At 40.3% G+C, this 17,989-nt stretch overlaps 1 protein-coding gene across 3 annotated transcripts in view; it reads left to right on the plus strand.

Moving 5' to 3' along the window:
• The window catches only part of LOC126182312 (helicase domino), a 425,840-nt gene that overhangs the window by 231,887 nt on the left and 175,964 nt on the right, over positions 1-17,989 (plus strand). For all 3 annotated transcript variants that reach the window (XM_049924839.1, XM_049924841.1, XM_049924840.1), the window contains one exon: positions 476-700. In XM_049924839.1, coding sequence (XP_049780796.1) covers positions 476-700 — 225 coding nt within the window. The remainder of the gene's footprint in view (positions 1-475; positions 701-17,989) is intronic.

Raw genomic sequence — 17,989 nt, forward strand, 5'->3', positions numbered from 1 at the left:
TATCACTATCCTCATGGTGACATTGATAGAAGTTACATCATGAATTAATTTTTATGTATTTATTTTTTCCAAAATGTGACACAATATCATAGTCATTATATAAGTATTAAAAAAAAGTACAAATTCCTTTAACTTTTGTGATTTTCAGGAAATTAGCTACCCTTACTTTTACTCTCATCAGGCTTCATTTGTTTAACCGTTCTTTGAAATCACTGTCCTCGTCACATTGTTAACTGATGTTAGTAGCACCATAACTCTTTCCATTATAATGAGAATGACTGTTATATCATTGCATTTTTGAATAGTAATAACCAATCTTTATGTATGATAGTGATAGTGTAACTAGTGCCCAATTTTAAGCTATCTTAATGTATTAGTGTACAACAGGGCTTAATTATGTTAGCTATTTAGTTTTTCTCTTACACATTTCATTACATTTGTAACAATATTAAAGTAACTCATAAATAATTTTCAGCTTACTCCTGTGGAACGCTATGCAATGAGATTTGTTGAGGAGACTGAAGCAGCATGGTCAGCAGAGCAATTGGCAGCAGCTGAGGCAGAAATTGAACAACAAAAGCGGGAATGGGAACTTGGAAGACTCCAGGCATTGAAGGAGGAAGAAGAGCGATGTGCACACCTTACTGAAGATGAAGAAGAACAACCACTCACATTTTCACGTGTGGCTGCTCATAACCAGGTTAATAACACAAGTTCTCACACAACAAAATTCAGAGGCAGTGGCTTAATGCGTGGGCGGAGGGGTAGGGGGGGCCGTATGTCTAGTCAGACGACTCGCGTGCGAAGTCGAGGTGGTGCAAGCCATTCTACAGACAGTGAAAGTGAGGTCACAATGGGATCTGAGACTACAACCTCATTTGCAGACCCTGACGGTTCAAGTGGTTCAGGTAGTGAAAATTCTGATCTGGAAGTGAAACATGTTGCAAAATCGTATGCCAACAATCATCGTGTTTCAAATAATGAAAGTCCTAGGACTCGTTCTAGGGGATCTGTTAGCATTAATCTTTGGACTTTAGATGTGAGTCCTATCTTACCAGGAGTTAAACCTGTAGGTGGTGTTCCTGGTCAGAATGGTATTGCATCAAAACGGGGTAGGAAAAGAGCATCTTTTGGACCACATAGCATTATTCGTGGAGGCCGTAACTCGGGCCCTGGCAGGCCACCTGCAGCACATAACCAAATAAATAGTGGACAAAATGTGCCTCTCAGTGCATCATCGCCAATTACCCCCTATGCAAATCCAAATCTTGTGATAAGGACGCGGCGTGCCTCAACCACGCCTTCAAATATGCCTGCCCCCACTAGTCTTAATTCACTTACAGCCAATGAATCTATAAATGCAGTACTGTCTCGGAAAGGAATAAGACAAGGGCGTATTCCACGCAGATCTGAAAACAGTGTTGATGGAAATGGTCCTGTGACCTGAGTTACATGCAACACTCCAATAAAAAAATTAAAAGATATATATTTTAAGCTGCCTGGAGGCACTTTAATAATTTGGCAAGAGCTGTGTGACTTGGAGCCTTAGTGGCTCAGTCTATCTTGCAAGTAACACATAGTTTCTTTGTAATTTGTACATACATTTCCAGAGCTCTTTTAGTCTTATATAGTTTTTTATATTTTAATTTCAGGCAGTGAATCAATTTGTATGTTTGCGATGAAATGGCACAACCTGTTTGAAACATGTTTGTGGTCTGATTGCAAGTTCATATTTAAGATGTCATGTTATGTAATTGTGTTTATACGTGCAATGTACAAATGGACTGTGAGAAGTAGTATGGTGCCATGTGGTAAAAACATGTGCTTCATATGAGAACTATAATTGTGACATGTTGTCACTTGTATTGAAGAAAGTGTAAAAGATTAGTGTGAAGAAAGGAAATAAATTAAATTTTCTTTCCTTGCTATTTCCTGTGTTTTACTTATTTCCTGGTACGTTTCCAAGTGGATACAAAGGTTGAGCTTGTTTTGGTGTCAAAAAATTGCTCGATGTGCTTGTTTGTATTGTGAAGTCTGTCAAAATTAGTTTGGTATGGCACAGGCCTGTCATTGAGTAGGCAAATTTTGAAGAGTAATCTTACTTAACATGTTGCAGTGATAGGCCCTGTTTCATGCAGACTGAAATGGCCCTATTTTTATTTATTTACTGTGGCACCAAAACTCTGCCTTTGCCATTCCAAACTTGGAGATGATCCAAGATATAAGCATGCACAGCGAGCAAGGAGAGGAAAGTGTGGTAGCTCTTCAATGAAGCCATTTAGTTGCTTGAATTAAAACAATCAGATTGTCAATTCTCACATAACACATCAGAAAACATTGGGTGAAGATTGAGTGAGTGTTTTAGTAATGACATGTAATGCAGTACTGCCATTTTGCCAAATAATATATTTTGTTTCATAGCCCGTTTTGTGTAAGTCAGGCTTCATTCGTACCATGTTTTGTGAGACCAGTGGCATTTATCATCAGGTTTTATTTTAATTACATTGAAACACAATATTAGAGACTCATGTCCTGATGTTGCACCTTGTAGTTACAGATTAATTAATAACACACATTTTGAGACAGTACCACGCATTACATGTTAACTGAACTATTAATTCTCTGGGAAGTTGGTCAAGTTCTTTTTCAGTAATCTTTCATAAGTTTGCATATTTCTTTATTGGATTTTTGAAGTGATAGAAGGGAAACCAGGCTGTATACTTAAGAGTTGAATGATTCATAATGCCATATATAACTTGTCAAATGTATACTTAGAGCTGAATGATTCGTAGTGCCATATATAACTTGTCAAAAAAGAAACAGTCTGAGCTTCCATTTTATGAACATGAATAAACAATTCAATTGAGCCTGATAGACAGATCAATAAAACACCAGTAGTCTGTTCATAAATCTACTTTGTCAGATATATGTTTTAAAAAATCGTAAAGTTCTTTATCACATACTGATAGCTGGTAGCAGAAAAATATGGCACAGGGCAACAAGGAGCAGAAAATGGGAAGCATATATATACTGAAATGGACTTAGACTAAATGAATGGTCATGTTGCTGCTAGTGGAGTGGGAGTGTCGCATTTTTATAAAAATCCGTTTGTATACTGTCAGTTACATGACGCTAAGATCTTTACATGTATTGGGAAGAAATTTTTGGTTTTGTAGTACACAAAATTAAATTCAAAGTTTAGGTCTTGAGTCATGCAGTGAAAGTTTTGTAATTTGGTAATTGCTTTAGCTTCTATACTGTGTACAGAATTACATTACATTGGACAAAATTGATTGTTTTCATTGTTAGTTTTATAAAGTGCTAGTTTTCTATGATAAAGATATGGCCTCAACAAAAATTACTGTGGAGTGAAAAGCTGTCATCTTCGAACTGTTTGGACACTCAGGTTCGCACAAACAGTAGCAAAGATCTAGATCAAAAAATGGATGAATTTGGAATTACACGTGACACCATCCATTGCACATTGAAAAATAAGACCAGACTGTAAATAAGAGTAAACTACTTATAAGCTCAAGATGTTACTCCAGAGCATGCCACATAAGAAATGGAACATGTGACAAGAGTTAGAAGTAGAACCAGTTGAATGTAGAATAATTAAATACAGCAATACCTTGTATTAAATCATACAGAGGATGGTTAACCAAGACTTAAATTGCTTTAGCATACAAACTGGCAGATAGAAAAAAATGTAGGAAAAATCTAAGATGATGTGGGTAGGTACCGCATTTACTTGGGTATAAAACGACCCCCTTTTTCTAAGGTGCTCCTTGAGAAACACGTAATTTTAACATATTCCAGCTAATGAAAATTACAAACTTATACTGACTTGAGATATCTGTTTACAAAGTTAATATTACACTTATCCTGAAATTAGGCCGTTTATTCATTGTCTACATTTTAATATACAGTAAGTAATAAAATAAACAAAAATAAATTGTTTACATTAATTTTTATATTTACTGCCTTCTTTGTGTGCTTAGCCTGTCATCTGCAGTATCACTATTTTCAACCATCATCATTGTCATCCTAAAGGGACAGCTGTAAAGCTTGTATCTTCGTCGCCACAAATATTTTGTTATTTCTTCACAATATGTTCTGCTTTCTGAGGCTATGGCTACGGTGGGACACATCGTATTTCGCTTCTGGACTGCCGTGGGAATTTTACAATGTCTGTTCCTTCCTAAAATATTGTCTGCCTGTTGCTCTCTCATTGATGCCAAATTCCGTTGCGAACTGTGTGTACCATGACTATTATTGTCAATATATTTTGGTTAAATGGCAGCATTGATCATAAATATTGAAATCCTTTATTTTACTGATTGATTTCAGTCACTGTATGACTATCTTCAGTTCATTGGCTGTGTAGAACCAGCAGCCAACCGTCATACAGCACGGTGGGCTTTGACAATATAGTTGAACGAAATACAGAATTACGCCACTTGTCCCAGGGTCTAGACTTTTAGCAAAACTGTATGCTGTTGTTGAGTATTTGTCCAATTTTGAAGTCATTTCGATTCCTAGTACAAATAGACTCTGGCACAAACTGCAGTTTAAACATGGTAGACATTCATAAAAAGCCAAAGTATGTAGTATAGTTTCCCATGGTTAACAACATGATGAAACGTATTGGCTACTCACCACTTCCCAATCCGCAGTCATTGTAGTTCTCAGCCAAACTGGTGTCACTGCCCCCTTTCAACCCTTCCATAGTTCTGTGCTTGAGCAAAAGTGAAACATGGATGGCAGTATCTTTAAAGTACAGGTCATATATAACTACAGCAATTAATACATAAATAAAAGATTGCAGTCATGATTCAGTGCAATTCTGGAACTTCTGCTTGTCCTGCGATCTACTGATCTCTGTTGATATTATCTCCACAAAGGGTTTTTCGGCTGTAATTTGTTCTTGTGATACCAATTAGAGTCAATTTAATATGATATATTTTGTTTGTTAGACATCTAGTTGTAGATTAATTTTCTTTCTCATTTCACCTTAATGTCACCATCTTGCTCTACAGCTGGTGATGTTTTATTATAATGCGCAAACAGCGACTGAATTTATCATTTTCAACCCACTTGTTAAATCATTACAGTTTCTCATAACCAAATAGAATATTGATTTGCGTTCAGAATCAAATAATGGTTTTTGAAGGACAAGATTTTTGCCTTTGAATATTACCTTTATTTCAAAAGCAGCATAAATGTACGGTATATATAAGATATCCATGCATGCATGCATGAGAACTTTTTTTGCAAACCTGTTCAAATACAGCAAAAGTTTGTAAGTTGACAGAATTTAATGCTGTTTCCTCCTGTGTTTCACAAAATTGTGAACTTTTAAGCAGAGCATTATATTGTTGTAGTGACTAGTTCACAGTTTCTTGCGTAAGCCCTAGTGCTGCAAGTCAAATGTCAGTTGTTTGTTCAAACATAGTCAATACTGTATTGAGTGCTTTGGCATATTGGGAAATCTCAAACCCATTCAAATGAAAGTATGTTTACTAAGCCCTACCCTTTGGAATTCTTCAAAATAAATTTGATAAACCTCAATAGCGAAACTCCCATTTGTATAAATGTAAGACGACCCCTATATCAGTCTGTTAAACAATATAAAATCATTGGCCTGAGCAGCAATAGTTAAATCTGCAAGTATAAAACAACCCATATTTTTCAAATAACAAATTTTGGAAAAAAAGTCATCATATAACTGGATATACACTCCTGGAAATTGGAATAAGAACACCGTGAATTCATTGTCCCAGGAAGGGGAAACTTTATTGACACATTCCTGGGGTCAGATACATCACATGATCACACTGACAGAACCACAGGCACATAGACACAGGCAACAGAGCATGCACAATGTCGGCACTAGTACAGTGTATATCCACCCTTCGCAGCAATGCAGGCTGCTATTCTCCCATGGAGACGATCGTAGAGATGCTGGATGTAGTCCTGTGGAACGGCTTGCCATGCCATTTCCACCTGGCGCCTCAGTTGGACCAGCGTTCGTGCTGGACGTGCAGACCGCGTGAGACGACGCTTCATCCAGTCCCAAACATGCTCAATGGGGGACAGATCCGGAGATCTTGCTGGCCAGGGTAGTTGACTTACACCTTCTAGAGCACGTTGGGTGGCACGGGATACATGCGGACGTGCATTGTCCTGTTGGAACAGCAAGTTCCCTTGCCGGTCTAGGAATGGTAGAACGATGGGTTCGATGACGGTTTGGATGTACCGTGCACTATTCAGTGTCCCCTCGACGATCACCAGTGGTGTACAGCCAGTGTAGAAGATCGCTCCCCACACCATGATGCCGGGTGTTGGCCCTGTGTGCCTCGGTCGTATGCAGTCCTGATTGTGGCATTCACCTGCACGGCGCCAAACACGCATACGACCATCATTGGCACCAAGGCAGAAGCGACTCTCATCGCTGAAGACGACACGTCTCCATTCGTCCCTCCATTCACGCCTGTCGCGACACCACTGGAGGCGGGCTGCACGATGTTAGGGCATGAGCGGAAGACGGCCTAACGGTGTGCGGGACCGTAGCCCAGCTTCATGGAGACGGTTGCGAATGGTCCTTGCCGATACCCCAGGAGCAACAGTGTCCCTAATTTGATGGGAAGTGGCGGTGCGGTCCCCTACGGCACTGCGTAGGATCCTACGGTCTTGGCGTGCATCCGTGCGTCGCTGCGGTCCGGTCCCAGGTCGATGGGCACATGCACCTTCCGCCGACCACTGGCGACAACATCGATGTACTGTGGAGACCTCACGCCCCACGTGTTGAGCAATTCGGCGGTACGTCCACCCGGCCTCCCGCATGCCCACTATACGCCCTCGCTCAAAGTCCGTCAACTGCACATACGGTTCACGTCCACGCTGTCGCAGCATGCTACCAGTGTTAAAGACTGCGATGGAGCTCCGTATGCCACGGCAAACTGTCTGACACTGACGGCGGCGGTGCACGAATGCTGCGCAGCTAGCTCCATTCGACGGCCAACACCGCGGTTCCTGGTGTGTCCGCTGTGCCGTGCGTGTGATCATTGCTTGTACAGCCCTCTCGCAGTGTCCGGAGCAAGTATGGTGGGTCTGACACACCGGTGTCAATGTGTTCTTTTTTCCATTTCCAGGAGTGTATATGATAACTGGAGAGTGTGAAACAGTCTTAAAGCCTAATCCATTTAGTGATGTGCAGAAGAAGAAGAAGGCAATGACATTAGGTTTTGTAAACTAATTGATTCATTCACACAAGATGTTTCATCAGTCACCCCTTATGGAGAGCCTTCAGGGACATAGACTAGTCAAGTTATTCATTAACAGACTGAAGTAGCCACTGCATGCTACTTCTGCAAAGTACTCCGACAGCTGGTTACAACTAACGCTACCTACATATAGTAGCTACTCCTAGGACACTTCATTGTGGAAAGAGTGTAAGTAACAGCTCATTAAGTAGTGGAGAGGGTAACGGAAACCTAAACTAGATTGAAACTGTTACTAAACTTTAACATAATGTCTTTCAGCAGAAGTAAGAGACTAAAAAGCCGGCCGGAGTGGCCATGCGGTTCTGGGCCCTACAGTCTGGAACCACGTGACCGCTACGGTCGCAGGTTCGAATCCTGCTTCGGGCATGGATGTGTGTGATGTCCTTAGGTTAGTTAGGTTTAAGTAGTTCTAAGTTCTAGGGGACTTATGACCTCAGCAGTTGAGTCCCATAGTGCTCAGAGCCATTTGGAGAGACTAAAAGAACACGTGCACAACTAAACTGACCTGACTCTGCAGCGTGCCCAAGTTGCAGCAGTGGAACAATGTATGTATGAATGTGTGTGTGTGTGTGTGTGTGTGTGTGTGTGTGTGTGTGTGTGTGTGTGTGTGTGTGCACTGGAAAAGGGGGGGGGGGGGGGAGTGTGTGTTTGCAGGTGGTGCAAGAATGCCTCAGTTATAATGATGAGTGGTTGCCTTTCATTTGGAATGCACACAGCACTTCTTCATTATCATATTAAATTAAGAGGATATGTATATTAGGAGAAAAGTAGTCACATTGGAAAAAATCACTGCTATTTTCTCTTATACTACCGAGCTGCTGTTTTATCTGTTACTTCATACTAAGCATTTGTGTCATTTCACTGATTACCAAGAACGCTATCAGCAGTCTATTAATAGAAGTTAAAACTTGTTATTAGGAACATTACTATTAATCAGGATCCATATTCCCAAATCAAAATAGTCCAATAAATTATGGCAATATTTGATAGATAGAGAGATAGATAGATATCCAGCGATCATAGGCCCTGCAGACCACGCACCCCTTCCACAAACTGCCTCCATTCCTTCCTGTTTAGTGCCCGGTTCCTCCAGGTGTCTTCAATCCTCAGGGATGATAGGTCCTTCATTGGGTCATCCATCCAACACTGCCTTGGTTGTTCAATGGAGTGCCTGGTGTTTGATTTCCCCTCTAGTGCCTTCTTCACCTGTCTTCCATCTGGCATATGGGTTACATGGCCCATCCACTGTATTCTTTTGCTATTTATCAACTGTAGGATAGTTGGTTGTCACATCAGAAGGTAGATTTCCTCGTTTTTCTTCCTCCTCCATTCTCTGTTATTTAAAACTGGTCCCCATATCTTCCTCATTACTCTTCTTTCAAATATTAATAGTTTTTCCTTTTCTCGCTTAGTCATGCTCCATGTTTCTGAACTGTACATTACTGCTGGGCACATCACTGTGTTGTAGATTTTCATCTTAGTATTCCCTGAGATCGATTTAGAGCCAAGTGTCGCTCTGAGGGAATGCGTGCTTTCATTCCCACTGCTATTCTTACCTTGATGTCCATTTTTATGTTGTTGTCTCTGGTAAACCAAGATCCCAAGTATTTGAACTGGTGTACTCTCTTGAACCTCTTGCCATCTATCTCAAGAAATTCTTCCTGCTCTTGTCTTCTTCCTAATTGCACGAACTCTGTTTTGTCTTGATTCACTTTGAGCCCTACCTACTGTGTATAATGGTCCATTTTCTGGTACATTCCTTTCAACTCGTGCTTTTATTCACTTAGTAGTACTATGTCGTCTGCATATGCGAGACAATTGAATTTACCGTCCATCTGTACTCCAGCCCACTCCTGTTGCCTATACTCTTATTACTTTCTCTAAGATGACATTGAACAGAACACATGAGAGAGCATCCCCTTGTCTGAGTCCTGTCTCAATCTCAAATCTGATGTGGCTCCTCGGAAACGTACTGCTGCCTTTGACCCTTCCATACATGCTTGCACAGGCTGGCAATATTTGATAAGGTACTTTTTTAATGTGGTATCTGAAGATTTCCAGTTTATGCCAGATGTGCGTTGGGAACCCATTAAAGACTTCTGCGACAGAATATAAGACTCTATTTTGAACACTAAACAGGCATACATAATCTGCAAGGTGCATTCAGAAAGAAATGAGCTAGAGGCTGTAAAATGGAAATCACTGGAAGGATCCTAATGTTATTGCCTCCAGAAGGAGGAGTTGTGCTCCCTGCGAGATTGATAAGGTCTCGAAATTGCTGGTTGAGGGACACGAGCACACACCTACATGACAACAGAGCAAATGCAAGCACACATCGGCCGACCCCCGTATTCAGTCGTGTTGAAAACAGAGAACTGGAGACTCCAAAAGAGATGCAAAGGAATATAGTCATTTCTTGAAGCGAATGGAGAGTAGAGAACAGAAGTTCATCAGACAGTGGCACAATTGTATGGAGAGCAGTACATGTCCATTGCAAGGACCAAGGTGTCGCACAAGCAGTTTAGGGTAGAATGGATGTCAACCAGTGATGCATGGTATGGAACACCACACTGCATTGCCGATGCCTTTGTCCAGAAGGTGGAAATCCTCATTATTCGAGACCAGCATGTTACAGAATCGACCATTGCCACAGAAGTCAGTGTGAGCATTGGGAATCTTTGTGCCATCATTAAAGACAGATGAAAACTGTACAGTGTGGGCCCAGTAGATACCTCACAGTTTTCAACCAGTACAGGAAGCATGTCGAATGGGACACACTAATATCTGCAGTGCTCTGTTGAGAGAAGGAATGTGTTCCTGTCACAAGTGGTCGCTGGGGGTGTGACACGGTGTCATCATGTAAGCATGTTCAGTCACCACCATCCAAAAATCCAATTTCATCCACATAGGTGTAGGAAAATTATGCTCAACTTCTTTGGCTGAAAGGCCCTCCTCCTTATCAACTTCCTGCAGCGTGGGACAACAGTAATTGTGCAGTGGTACTTACAAACCTTGATCGGCCTTCACAAAGTGATTATTGAAACAACCACAGCTGCTCTGCTGCTGGGTCATTCTGCTCGCAACACGATTCAAGGCCTCATACCTGCAAACACAGTTGAGGAGCTCATGCAGACATTCAAATGGTAGTTCGTCAGCCTCCCCAAATACAATTTGGCCTTGTTTCCTTGCAATTATGCCATTTCTGGTGGGCCAAAGAATGCTCTGAGAGGCAAACAATTCACCTTGGACAAGGACATCAAGCAGTATGTTTAGAAATCATTCAGAATGCAGCCCCAGAAATTTTACAACACAACCATTGACAGTCTTTTTGTCACAGTGGGGAAGGCGCCTCAACAGTGCTGGGCAGTACTTTTAAAATACTAGTGTAGGTTTCTGGTTACAAGACTGTGGCTTGTGTGTGGATTTCTTTTTCTATATGACTCCCACGCAGTGAAAATAATTTTTCTCTCTATGATTATATTTCTGAATTTTATAGCTTATCCTGAAATCACTTGTATTAATAATCATACATGCTATTGGGGGCTAAGTGTATTGGCAAGTGAGTGAGAGGATACCAAGCTCTCTAAAGAGCCTTCCAACAGATTTTTGGTTATTAACACTTATATAATATTCTTATTACACACTGATGTAGAATAAATACTTTTTTACCGAAACAACGTTGCCTGAGAAGATTAAGCAATAGAACAGAACGGACACAAAAAGGCCTCAAGAGGTGACGTAATGGAACCACTGCTTCCCTAGGGGGTGCTCTTTTTTTATTTTTTTTATTTTTATTTTTTTGTACTTCCAATCCCCATTGAACATGATCTCTCACCCTTGACACAAGTTTTGATTTGGTATATGCTGTGGCACCACCAGGAACCATTCAGAACCATTCGATGATATTTGAACGTGGTACTTTGCAAATAAGGATGTTTATGCTTTTTCATTCCACCTCCACCCTCCTGTGGCTTGTGTTCAACGGGGTGTAACATTGACATGCACATCAGTGGAATGGCAAAGGGTCCCTCTAAGAACCTCCCTACCCAAGTTCAGCAACAGCCTTGGTGCCACTGGACATTTAAAAAATGTCCCTGCACGAGCATATTCATTTACTGACTCTTACCAGTAAGTGGGACAGGCAACCTGCTTCACACTAGCACCTGTTGGCCACATGCGAAATCAGAGGGGTGCTGAAGAAGTTGTCTGTCTGACTGCCACGTAAGAGATTGGTAGATGGATGTTTCGGTATAGAAACATTTTAAAGTGCCCAATGAAAGTGCACAGGTAACACATATAGTGTTGCTGAACTGGGGGTCTTAGAGGGACCCTTTGCTGAATACACGTGCCACAGAATGGCACGAAAAAGATTGCAGCAAACACCCTTTTTTTGTTTCAGGTCATATTGAAATGTCATCGAGTGGTTGTGGTTCCACCCTGTATACCAAAACAAAACTTGTGTCACACTACACTCTGAAGGGGTGAGACGTTCAGTGAGATTGGAGTTCCATGGTGTCCTTAGAAAAGTGTTGAATCACCTTGGGGTTTGTTACAGTCAACTTTACACTGCAAACTGTCATTTTTGAGTGAAAAATGCATGAAAATGAACACCCCAATGGGAATGGGTGGTTTCACTGATGTCCTGTATCCCACCTCCTGAGGCCTTTTTGTGTCTGTTCTGAGTGGTGATGTGTCTGAAATGTTTTCCTTGTCCATCCATAAGAAACCTGCACGATTTCAACACAAGACCTCACGATTCTGATCTCTGTCGCAGAGGCATCAAACAGTGGAGTGAAATGTGGGTAAGAGGGGACTGACAGCCTCCTCATCATGTGACATATCCGCAGTGCATTGTGCAGAATTGTTGTGAACTTTGGTGCCAATGTGACATCATCAAACCATCGTACATCTCACATGAACTTCTGAACTCTGGCATTTTTTTGCATGTGGTGACACCATGGCCTTTTTTTGCATGTGTTGACACCATGCTGTTTGAAGTATCACTGCGTCCAGGGATGACATCACAGGGCACCATGCTTTGCACAATTACAAAGGAAGGTTATAGGCACCTTTGAGACAAATTTCATACTTCTGGGTCACAATGGGACACAATTTTAGTGTTTTCAAAATACTGACTCTTTAAGTGTGTTGTGCAGTGTAGTAGAATCACCAGAAGGCATCACAGTTTTGGATGAGTCTTCAATTCACATTCAATCAGAATCAGATTATGAAATTTGTAACCATTGTAAGACTTTCTTTGTCATCAAATTTTTGTCTACCCATTATTTTCTCAGGTAATTCATTCTTTTTCATATTGTGCCTGCAAGTTCATACTCATCTTCTTCTTTTCTGTCTTGTCCACTGATGGCTTAAGAAACCTAACCAGATTTCAATTATATTTATACATTTTTCCCTCCTTACTACATAAGCTTTCCTATACTGTAATATTTGCTGCAGATTACATAATTGTGTTCAGATGGTATCAGACGTTTTGACTGCTTAGATTTCTAGCTGATGAAAGTTATAAATGTGCTGATATCTTGTAATTTTTAGAGCCTTGTTGTTTTGCAGTTTGAGGGTCTTAAGCGTAACAGTGCCTGAGTGTTTTTAATTGAGGAAAACTTCAATAGGCTCTTCAGTATTTCTTTTTGGGTAATGTATATTTCATAAATGAGTAATGTTGTCAAGTCTGTCTGATCCCTATGATACTAGAGAGTCATTGAAGACACTTGTACCTTACCAGCCATTCCCATTGTTGTATGGAAAGAGCAACTGTTAGTAAGCCTCTGCATAAGCTTTTTTTTTTTTTTTTAAACTAGTATTGCCAAACTTGTCATTATTAGAGACCTTGTAGGGGAGGATCCATTTTGGAATGTCCCGTTTGTGCACTTATCAAATAATTTTCTTGTAATGTCTTCCATTGCAATTTATGAAGTATTTCTGTGTTCTTATCATGCTGACAAAGCAAACCTTTGATAAATCATACAGATCATCTTTGAATCTCTTGTATTTCCCTTACATCAGACAAAATTGGTGAGAGCCCCAGATTGAAGAACAATACTCATTATTATTAATGATCTTAATACACTTAGAGTTGTACCAGGTGATGTTGCTTTTACTTTGTACAAATATCTTCCCATTGAAAAAAAAATTATTTGGTTTTGTTTATTACGAAGTTTTTACTTCAGTCACATATATAGCCTTACATTCTGTCTGCATATTTTGTGTTTGTTAGGCAGCAGGATGACAGGCTTTCCAGAAATCAGGAAACATTGCTGTGATTGACAAACAAACATGTAATTATGTCAATAACCTGGATGTATTTTCGTCATACTTTCTTAACAGTGTTTTGTGGACACACATGGTATTACAGTGAATTAAATACAAATGAGATGAGGAATTAAAATAAGAGTATAAAGTTTCTAGAGGACTGTACAAGAGTTGAAACATCAGACTACTAAAGATATTAGTGGAGACAAGTTACTTACAGTGGCGTATAGCCTTTTTGTATTGACTTATTAAAAACTTTTAATTTAGAAGAGTAGTAATGCTGTTCACATTAAATGCAAGAAGCCTACACCAATTAATTTAATTAATCATGAGTTTCAAGTTTATTTTACTGGGCAGTTACAAATGACTAAGCTGCACAAAAAATACTGGATAAATTTTGAGACATGACTTCAGGCATATAGCCTTAAAGAGATCCACTGGGACCCACGTATGCAAGAAATTATACTTACACATACTCTTTGAACCACTGCGCACAATGCTTGGCAGACGATATTTCATAATAATATTAGTTCTTGTGTATGTGGAGTATATTTAGCAATAATATGATGTACAGTACCATTGTTTTCTGTACAATATGATAAAAGTGAATCTCTGCCTGCCTCCACATACATCATAATCAGTCTTACCGTGTATTCAGGGTATTTTTGCAAAATGTGCTTAAGGACAATAGAATAGGTCTACAGATTGCCTGAGATATTGATGATCTATATTTACCTAACAGTATTTTGCAAGCTGAATATCAATTTCCTTGCAACTGTTTTCATGTAATTTTCCTGCAAATCTCAATAGCACTTTCATATGAAGTAAAACAACCAGCTACTTCTTCAAAAATATTTTTGTAAAGTCGCTCAATATCTTCAAGTCCGAGATAGTGAAGATTACAAACACTCAAGGGAGGCCACACATGTCTACCAACAGGCATATCCCATCCATGCAGTTGATTTTGCTAATACGTATGTTCCACTTCACAGTTAATTGCTTTATATTTAATCAATGTGACAGAACTCAAGAAGTTTATCACTATTGTAATGTGATATGGACATATAATCGAAAGACCATTCAAAACTGAGGGTTGCTCGGTGAGCATAAGAGAGGTAAATATTGAGCATTAATAGGTTGGACAGAAAAACCAATAAATGGATCAGGAAACAAACTGGAGTGAAAACTGTGATTATGTCTATAATGAAAATGAATAGGTGGCAGGTGAGGAATTTAGTCAATTGAATAGATGATATGCAATGGCTAGCATACTGGACTCGCATTCAGGAGGAAAATGGTTCAATCCCGCGTCCAGCTATCCTGATTTAGGTTTTCTGCGATTTCCCTAAATTGCTCCAGGCAAATGCTGCGATGGTTCCTTTGGAAGGGCACGGCCGACTTCTTTCCCTAATCTGATGAGACTGATGACCTCGCTGTCTGGTCTCCCCCCCCCCCCCCAAAAAAAAAAAAAAAAAAAAAAAAAAAAAAAAAAAAAAAAAAAAAAAAAAAAAAACAACCCAGCCCAATAGATGATAGATGTACCAAGAAAGTTCATAGCTAATTTCCACAACATGAGGAAAGAATGACACACCTAATGGAAACTGGACATTATAAAACATTCCTGGAGCAATGTGGATGTGTATAACAGAAATCTTGAATGCTTGGAGTTGTCAACAGGAGGCCTTTATCCAGCAGTGGATGTCGGATAATCACCTAACATTTATCCATTTGTAAGGTGAGCTACCATCTGCTGTACCAAATGGAAACTTTGTGTGGGTTTCTCAGCTACAATACTTTGCTGTAAACTATATTGTTGCCAGTGAATAAGGATTGTGTCATTCTGGCATGATATATCATTATATAACCAAGAAGATGAATGATCCTATCGTACTTCTTTGGACCATCTCTTGACTAAGTTTAGCCTCTTTTAAAACCCACAACACCCAGTTCAGTATAGAACAGTGCAGAACTTGTTAGTAGTAACTAGATGGAGTAGTTAATTCTTGCTAGCGAAGTTATGTTATTTAGTACTTATGCTTATGTTAAACATTTGTCATCAGGAAGCAGAAGTTAGCTTTCAAGCTAAAAATGTGGTGCACTGCTGCATATATGACAATATTGTGTGTCATAACTTTGAGATTGAGATGAAGTTTTAGCTTTCTGAGCAAATAACTGGGTTTTAAGCTGTGTCAGAATAAAGAAAGAAAGGGAAATGTCAAGAAAGATGACGTTGACTGTAGAAAGATGAAGTTGCCATAACCACATATCAAAATGTACTGGAATGAAGTTATTCATTCTGAAAGCTAAAGGTAGCATTGTGTTCTTCATATCATTATGTCCTGCAGTTTTGGAAAATTGAATTATTTCATCTGCCAGTTTTATTTGTATTGAACATCAGATGTTACAGATATTACAATAACAAAATTGTAGGAGTTAAACCATCAAGAAAAACACTCCACCATATCTGCCTCTTGTTCCCTGCCCACCTTGTATTTACGCTTTGTACCTACAGCAGTTCACTAAAATTAGGTTTTGCACTGAATATCTAAAATGAGAGATATTGGATAATGTTCTCACTGGTGTAATTATGCCACCACCTGTCTATGCATTACAAAGTCCATCTAACAGCATTCATATATAGATTTCATGCAGATAATTGTACGTGATAGGAATTACACTAATTCGAAAAAATATCTAAGTTTTCTTCCAAAGTTTGATATCTGTGGAGACCTGAAAACCTGCCTCATTCATTGTGAATTTAAATTGTCTGGAGCCTTAACAGTATGCAGTTAGTTGTGGAAGTACATCATCACTATATTCCTTCTGCAGTATTTGTAAACATGGCAAAAGATAAAAACTACATACTGATCACAACAAACTGTCCCTATTTAGAATGCAAGCACAGTTTACTCATCACATTTTGTTCTGACCCTTCACCTGATGCTTCATTAGATATTGTTGGCTGTTTACTACCAAGCTCATTTGATCATTCTTTCAAATAAATGTTACTCTCTGCAGTTCATGTGTTGCACAGGAAGTAAAACTGATAAATTCATACTATTTATGGCAAATGCTGGAAAAGATAGATTGCCACTTTCCATAAAAAGGTCATGTCATGTTGCAGACAGGCACTATTAAAAGACACTCACACATAGCTTTTGGCCACAGGCTTCGTCAGTACAAATGACACAAACATACACGCGCAGACACAAGCACAAAAGCAAGCACACCTCACGCATGCACAACCGCAACTCCAGCATCTCGGCCCAGAATGCAACATCATGTGGGATGCAAGTAGCGATCTGGAGGGGGGTGGGGAAGGAGAAGGGATAGTAGTGTGCAGGTGGGGAGAGAGACAAACATTGCCTGGAGGAGTGTGCAGGGACTAAACTGCCAACAGGTCCAGTGTCAAGAAGTTGCGTGGCAGGGAGGTGGGGAAAAAGGAGCAAAAAAGTAGAGGACTGGGGGAAGATGGACAGATGCATTAGCAGAGGGATGCAAATATACAGGGTGGAAGATGAGAATGGGGAGGAGATAATAGGACAGAGGGGGGCAGAAACTGTTGGATAGAGGGTGTGGGGACAGTCCCTCTGTCCTATTATCTCCTCCCCATTCTCATCTCCCAACTTGTTTGTTTGCAGTCCTCTGCTAACGCAACCACTGATCTTTCCTCGGTCCTCCCCTTTTTCTGTCCCCCCCCCCCCCCTCCCCACCCTGCCTCACAACTTCCTGACGCTGCGCCTGTTGGCAGTCTAGTCCTTGTACGCTCCACCAGACAATGTTTTTCTCTCTCCCCACCCGTACACTTCTCTGTCTTCTCCTTCTCCAATCCCTCCAGATTGCTGCTTGCATTCCACATGATGTTGCATTTCAAACCGAAATGCTGGAGTTGGTGGTCGTGTGTGCCTGAGCTGTGCTTGCTTTTTTTTGTGTGTGTGTTCCTATGGCTGATAGTACACTCGCTACAGGCAACAGTTTTTTAAAGACAGAAGCAGGCTGTGTTGCCCCATGGTATCTTGTTTCACAGTTGTCATCCTGTTCCTTCACCAATACACACATCAAAAAAAGTTTTGCATCACCCCGCTTCCCAGAACTCCTGAAGACAGACATTGACTGAGGATATTGTATCACAGACACAGTCCCTTTGACTGTTCAGAGATGTCACTAAACTCGCCCAAAGATGTAAACAACCATGCTTGAGCAGCGCCTATTAGATGGAGGGGGTCCGACAGCTGATCAGTTTGTCATTCCGCCAAGGAGGAGATACATGGCTCATGTTGTCTGTAGTTCAACCATGCCTAGACAGTCAATATCATGGTTTGATTGTGTCCGCATTGTTACTTTATGCCAGGAAGGGCTCTCAACAAGGGAAGTGTTCAGGAGTCTAAGAGTGAACCAAAGCAATGTTGTTTGGACATGGAGGAGATACAGAG

The sequence above is a fragment of the Schistocerca cancellata genome, chromosome 1, assembly GCF_023864275.1.
Source record: "Schistocerca cancellata isolate TAMUIC-IGC-003103 chromosome 1, iqSchCanc2.1, whole genome shotgun sequence".
NCBI classification, from domain to species: domain Eukaryota; kingdom Metazoa; phylum Arthropoda; class Insecta; order Orthoptera; family Acrididae; genus Schistocerca; species Schistocerca cancellata.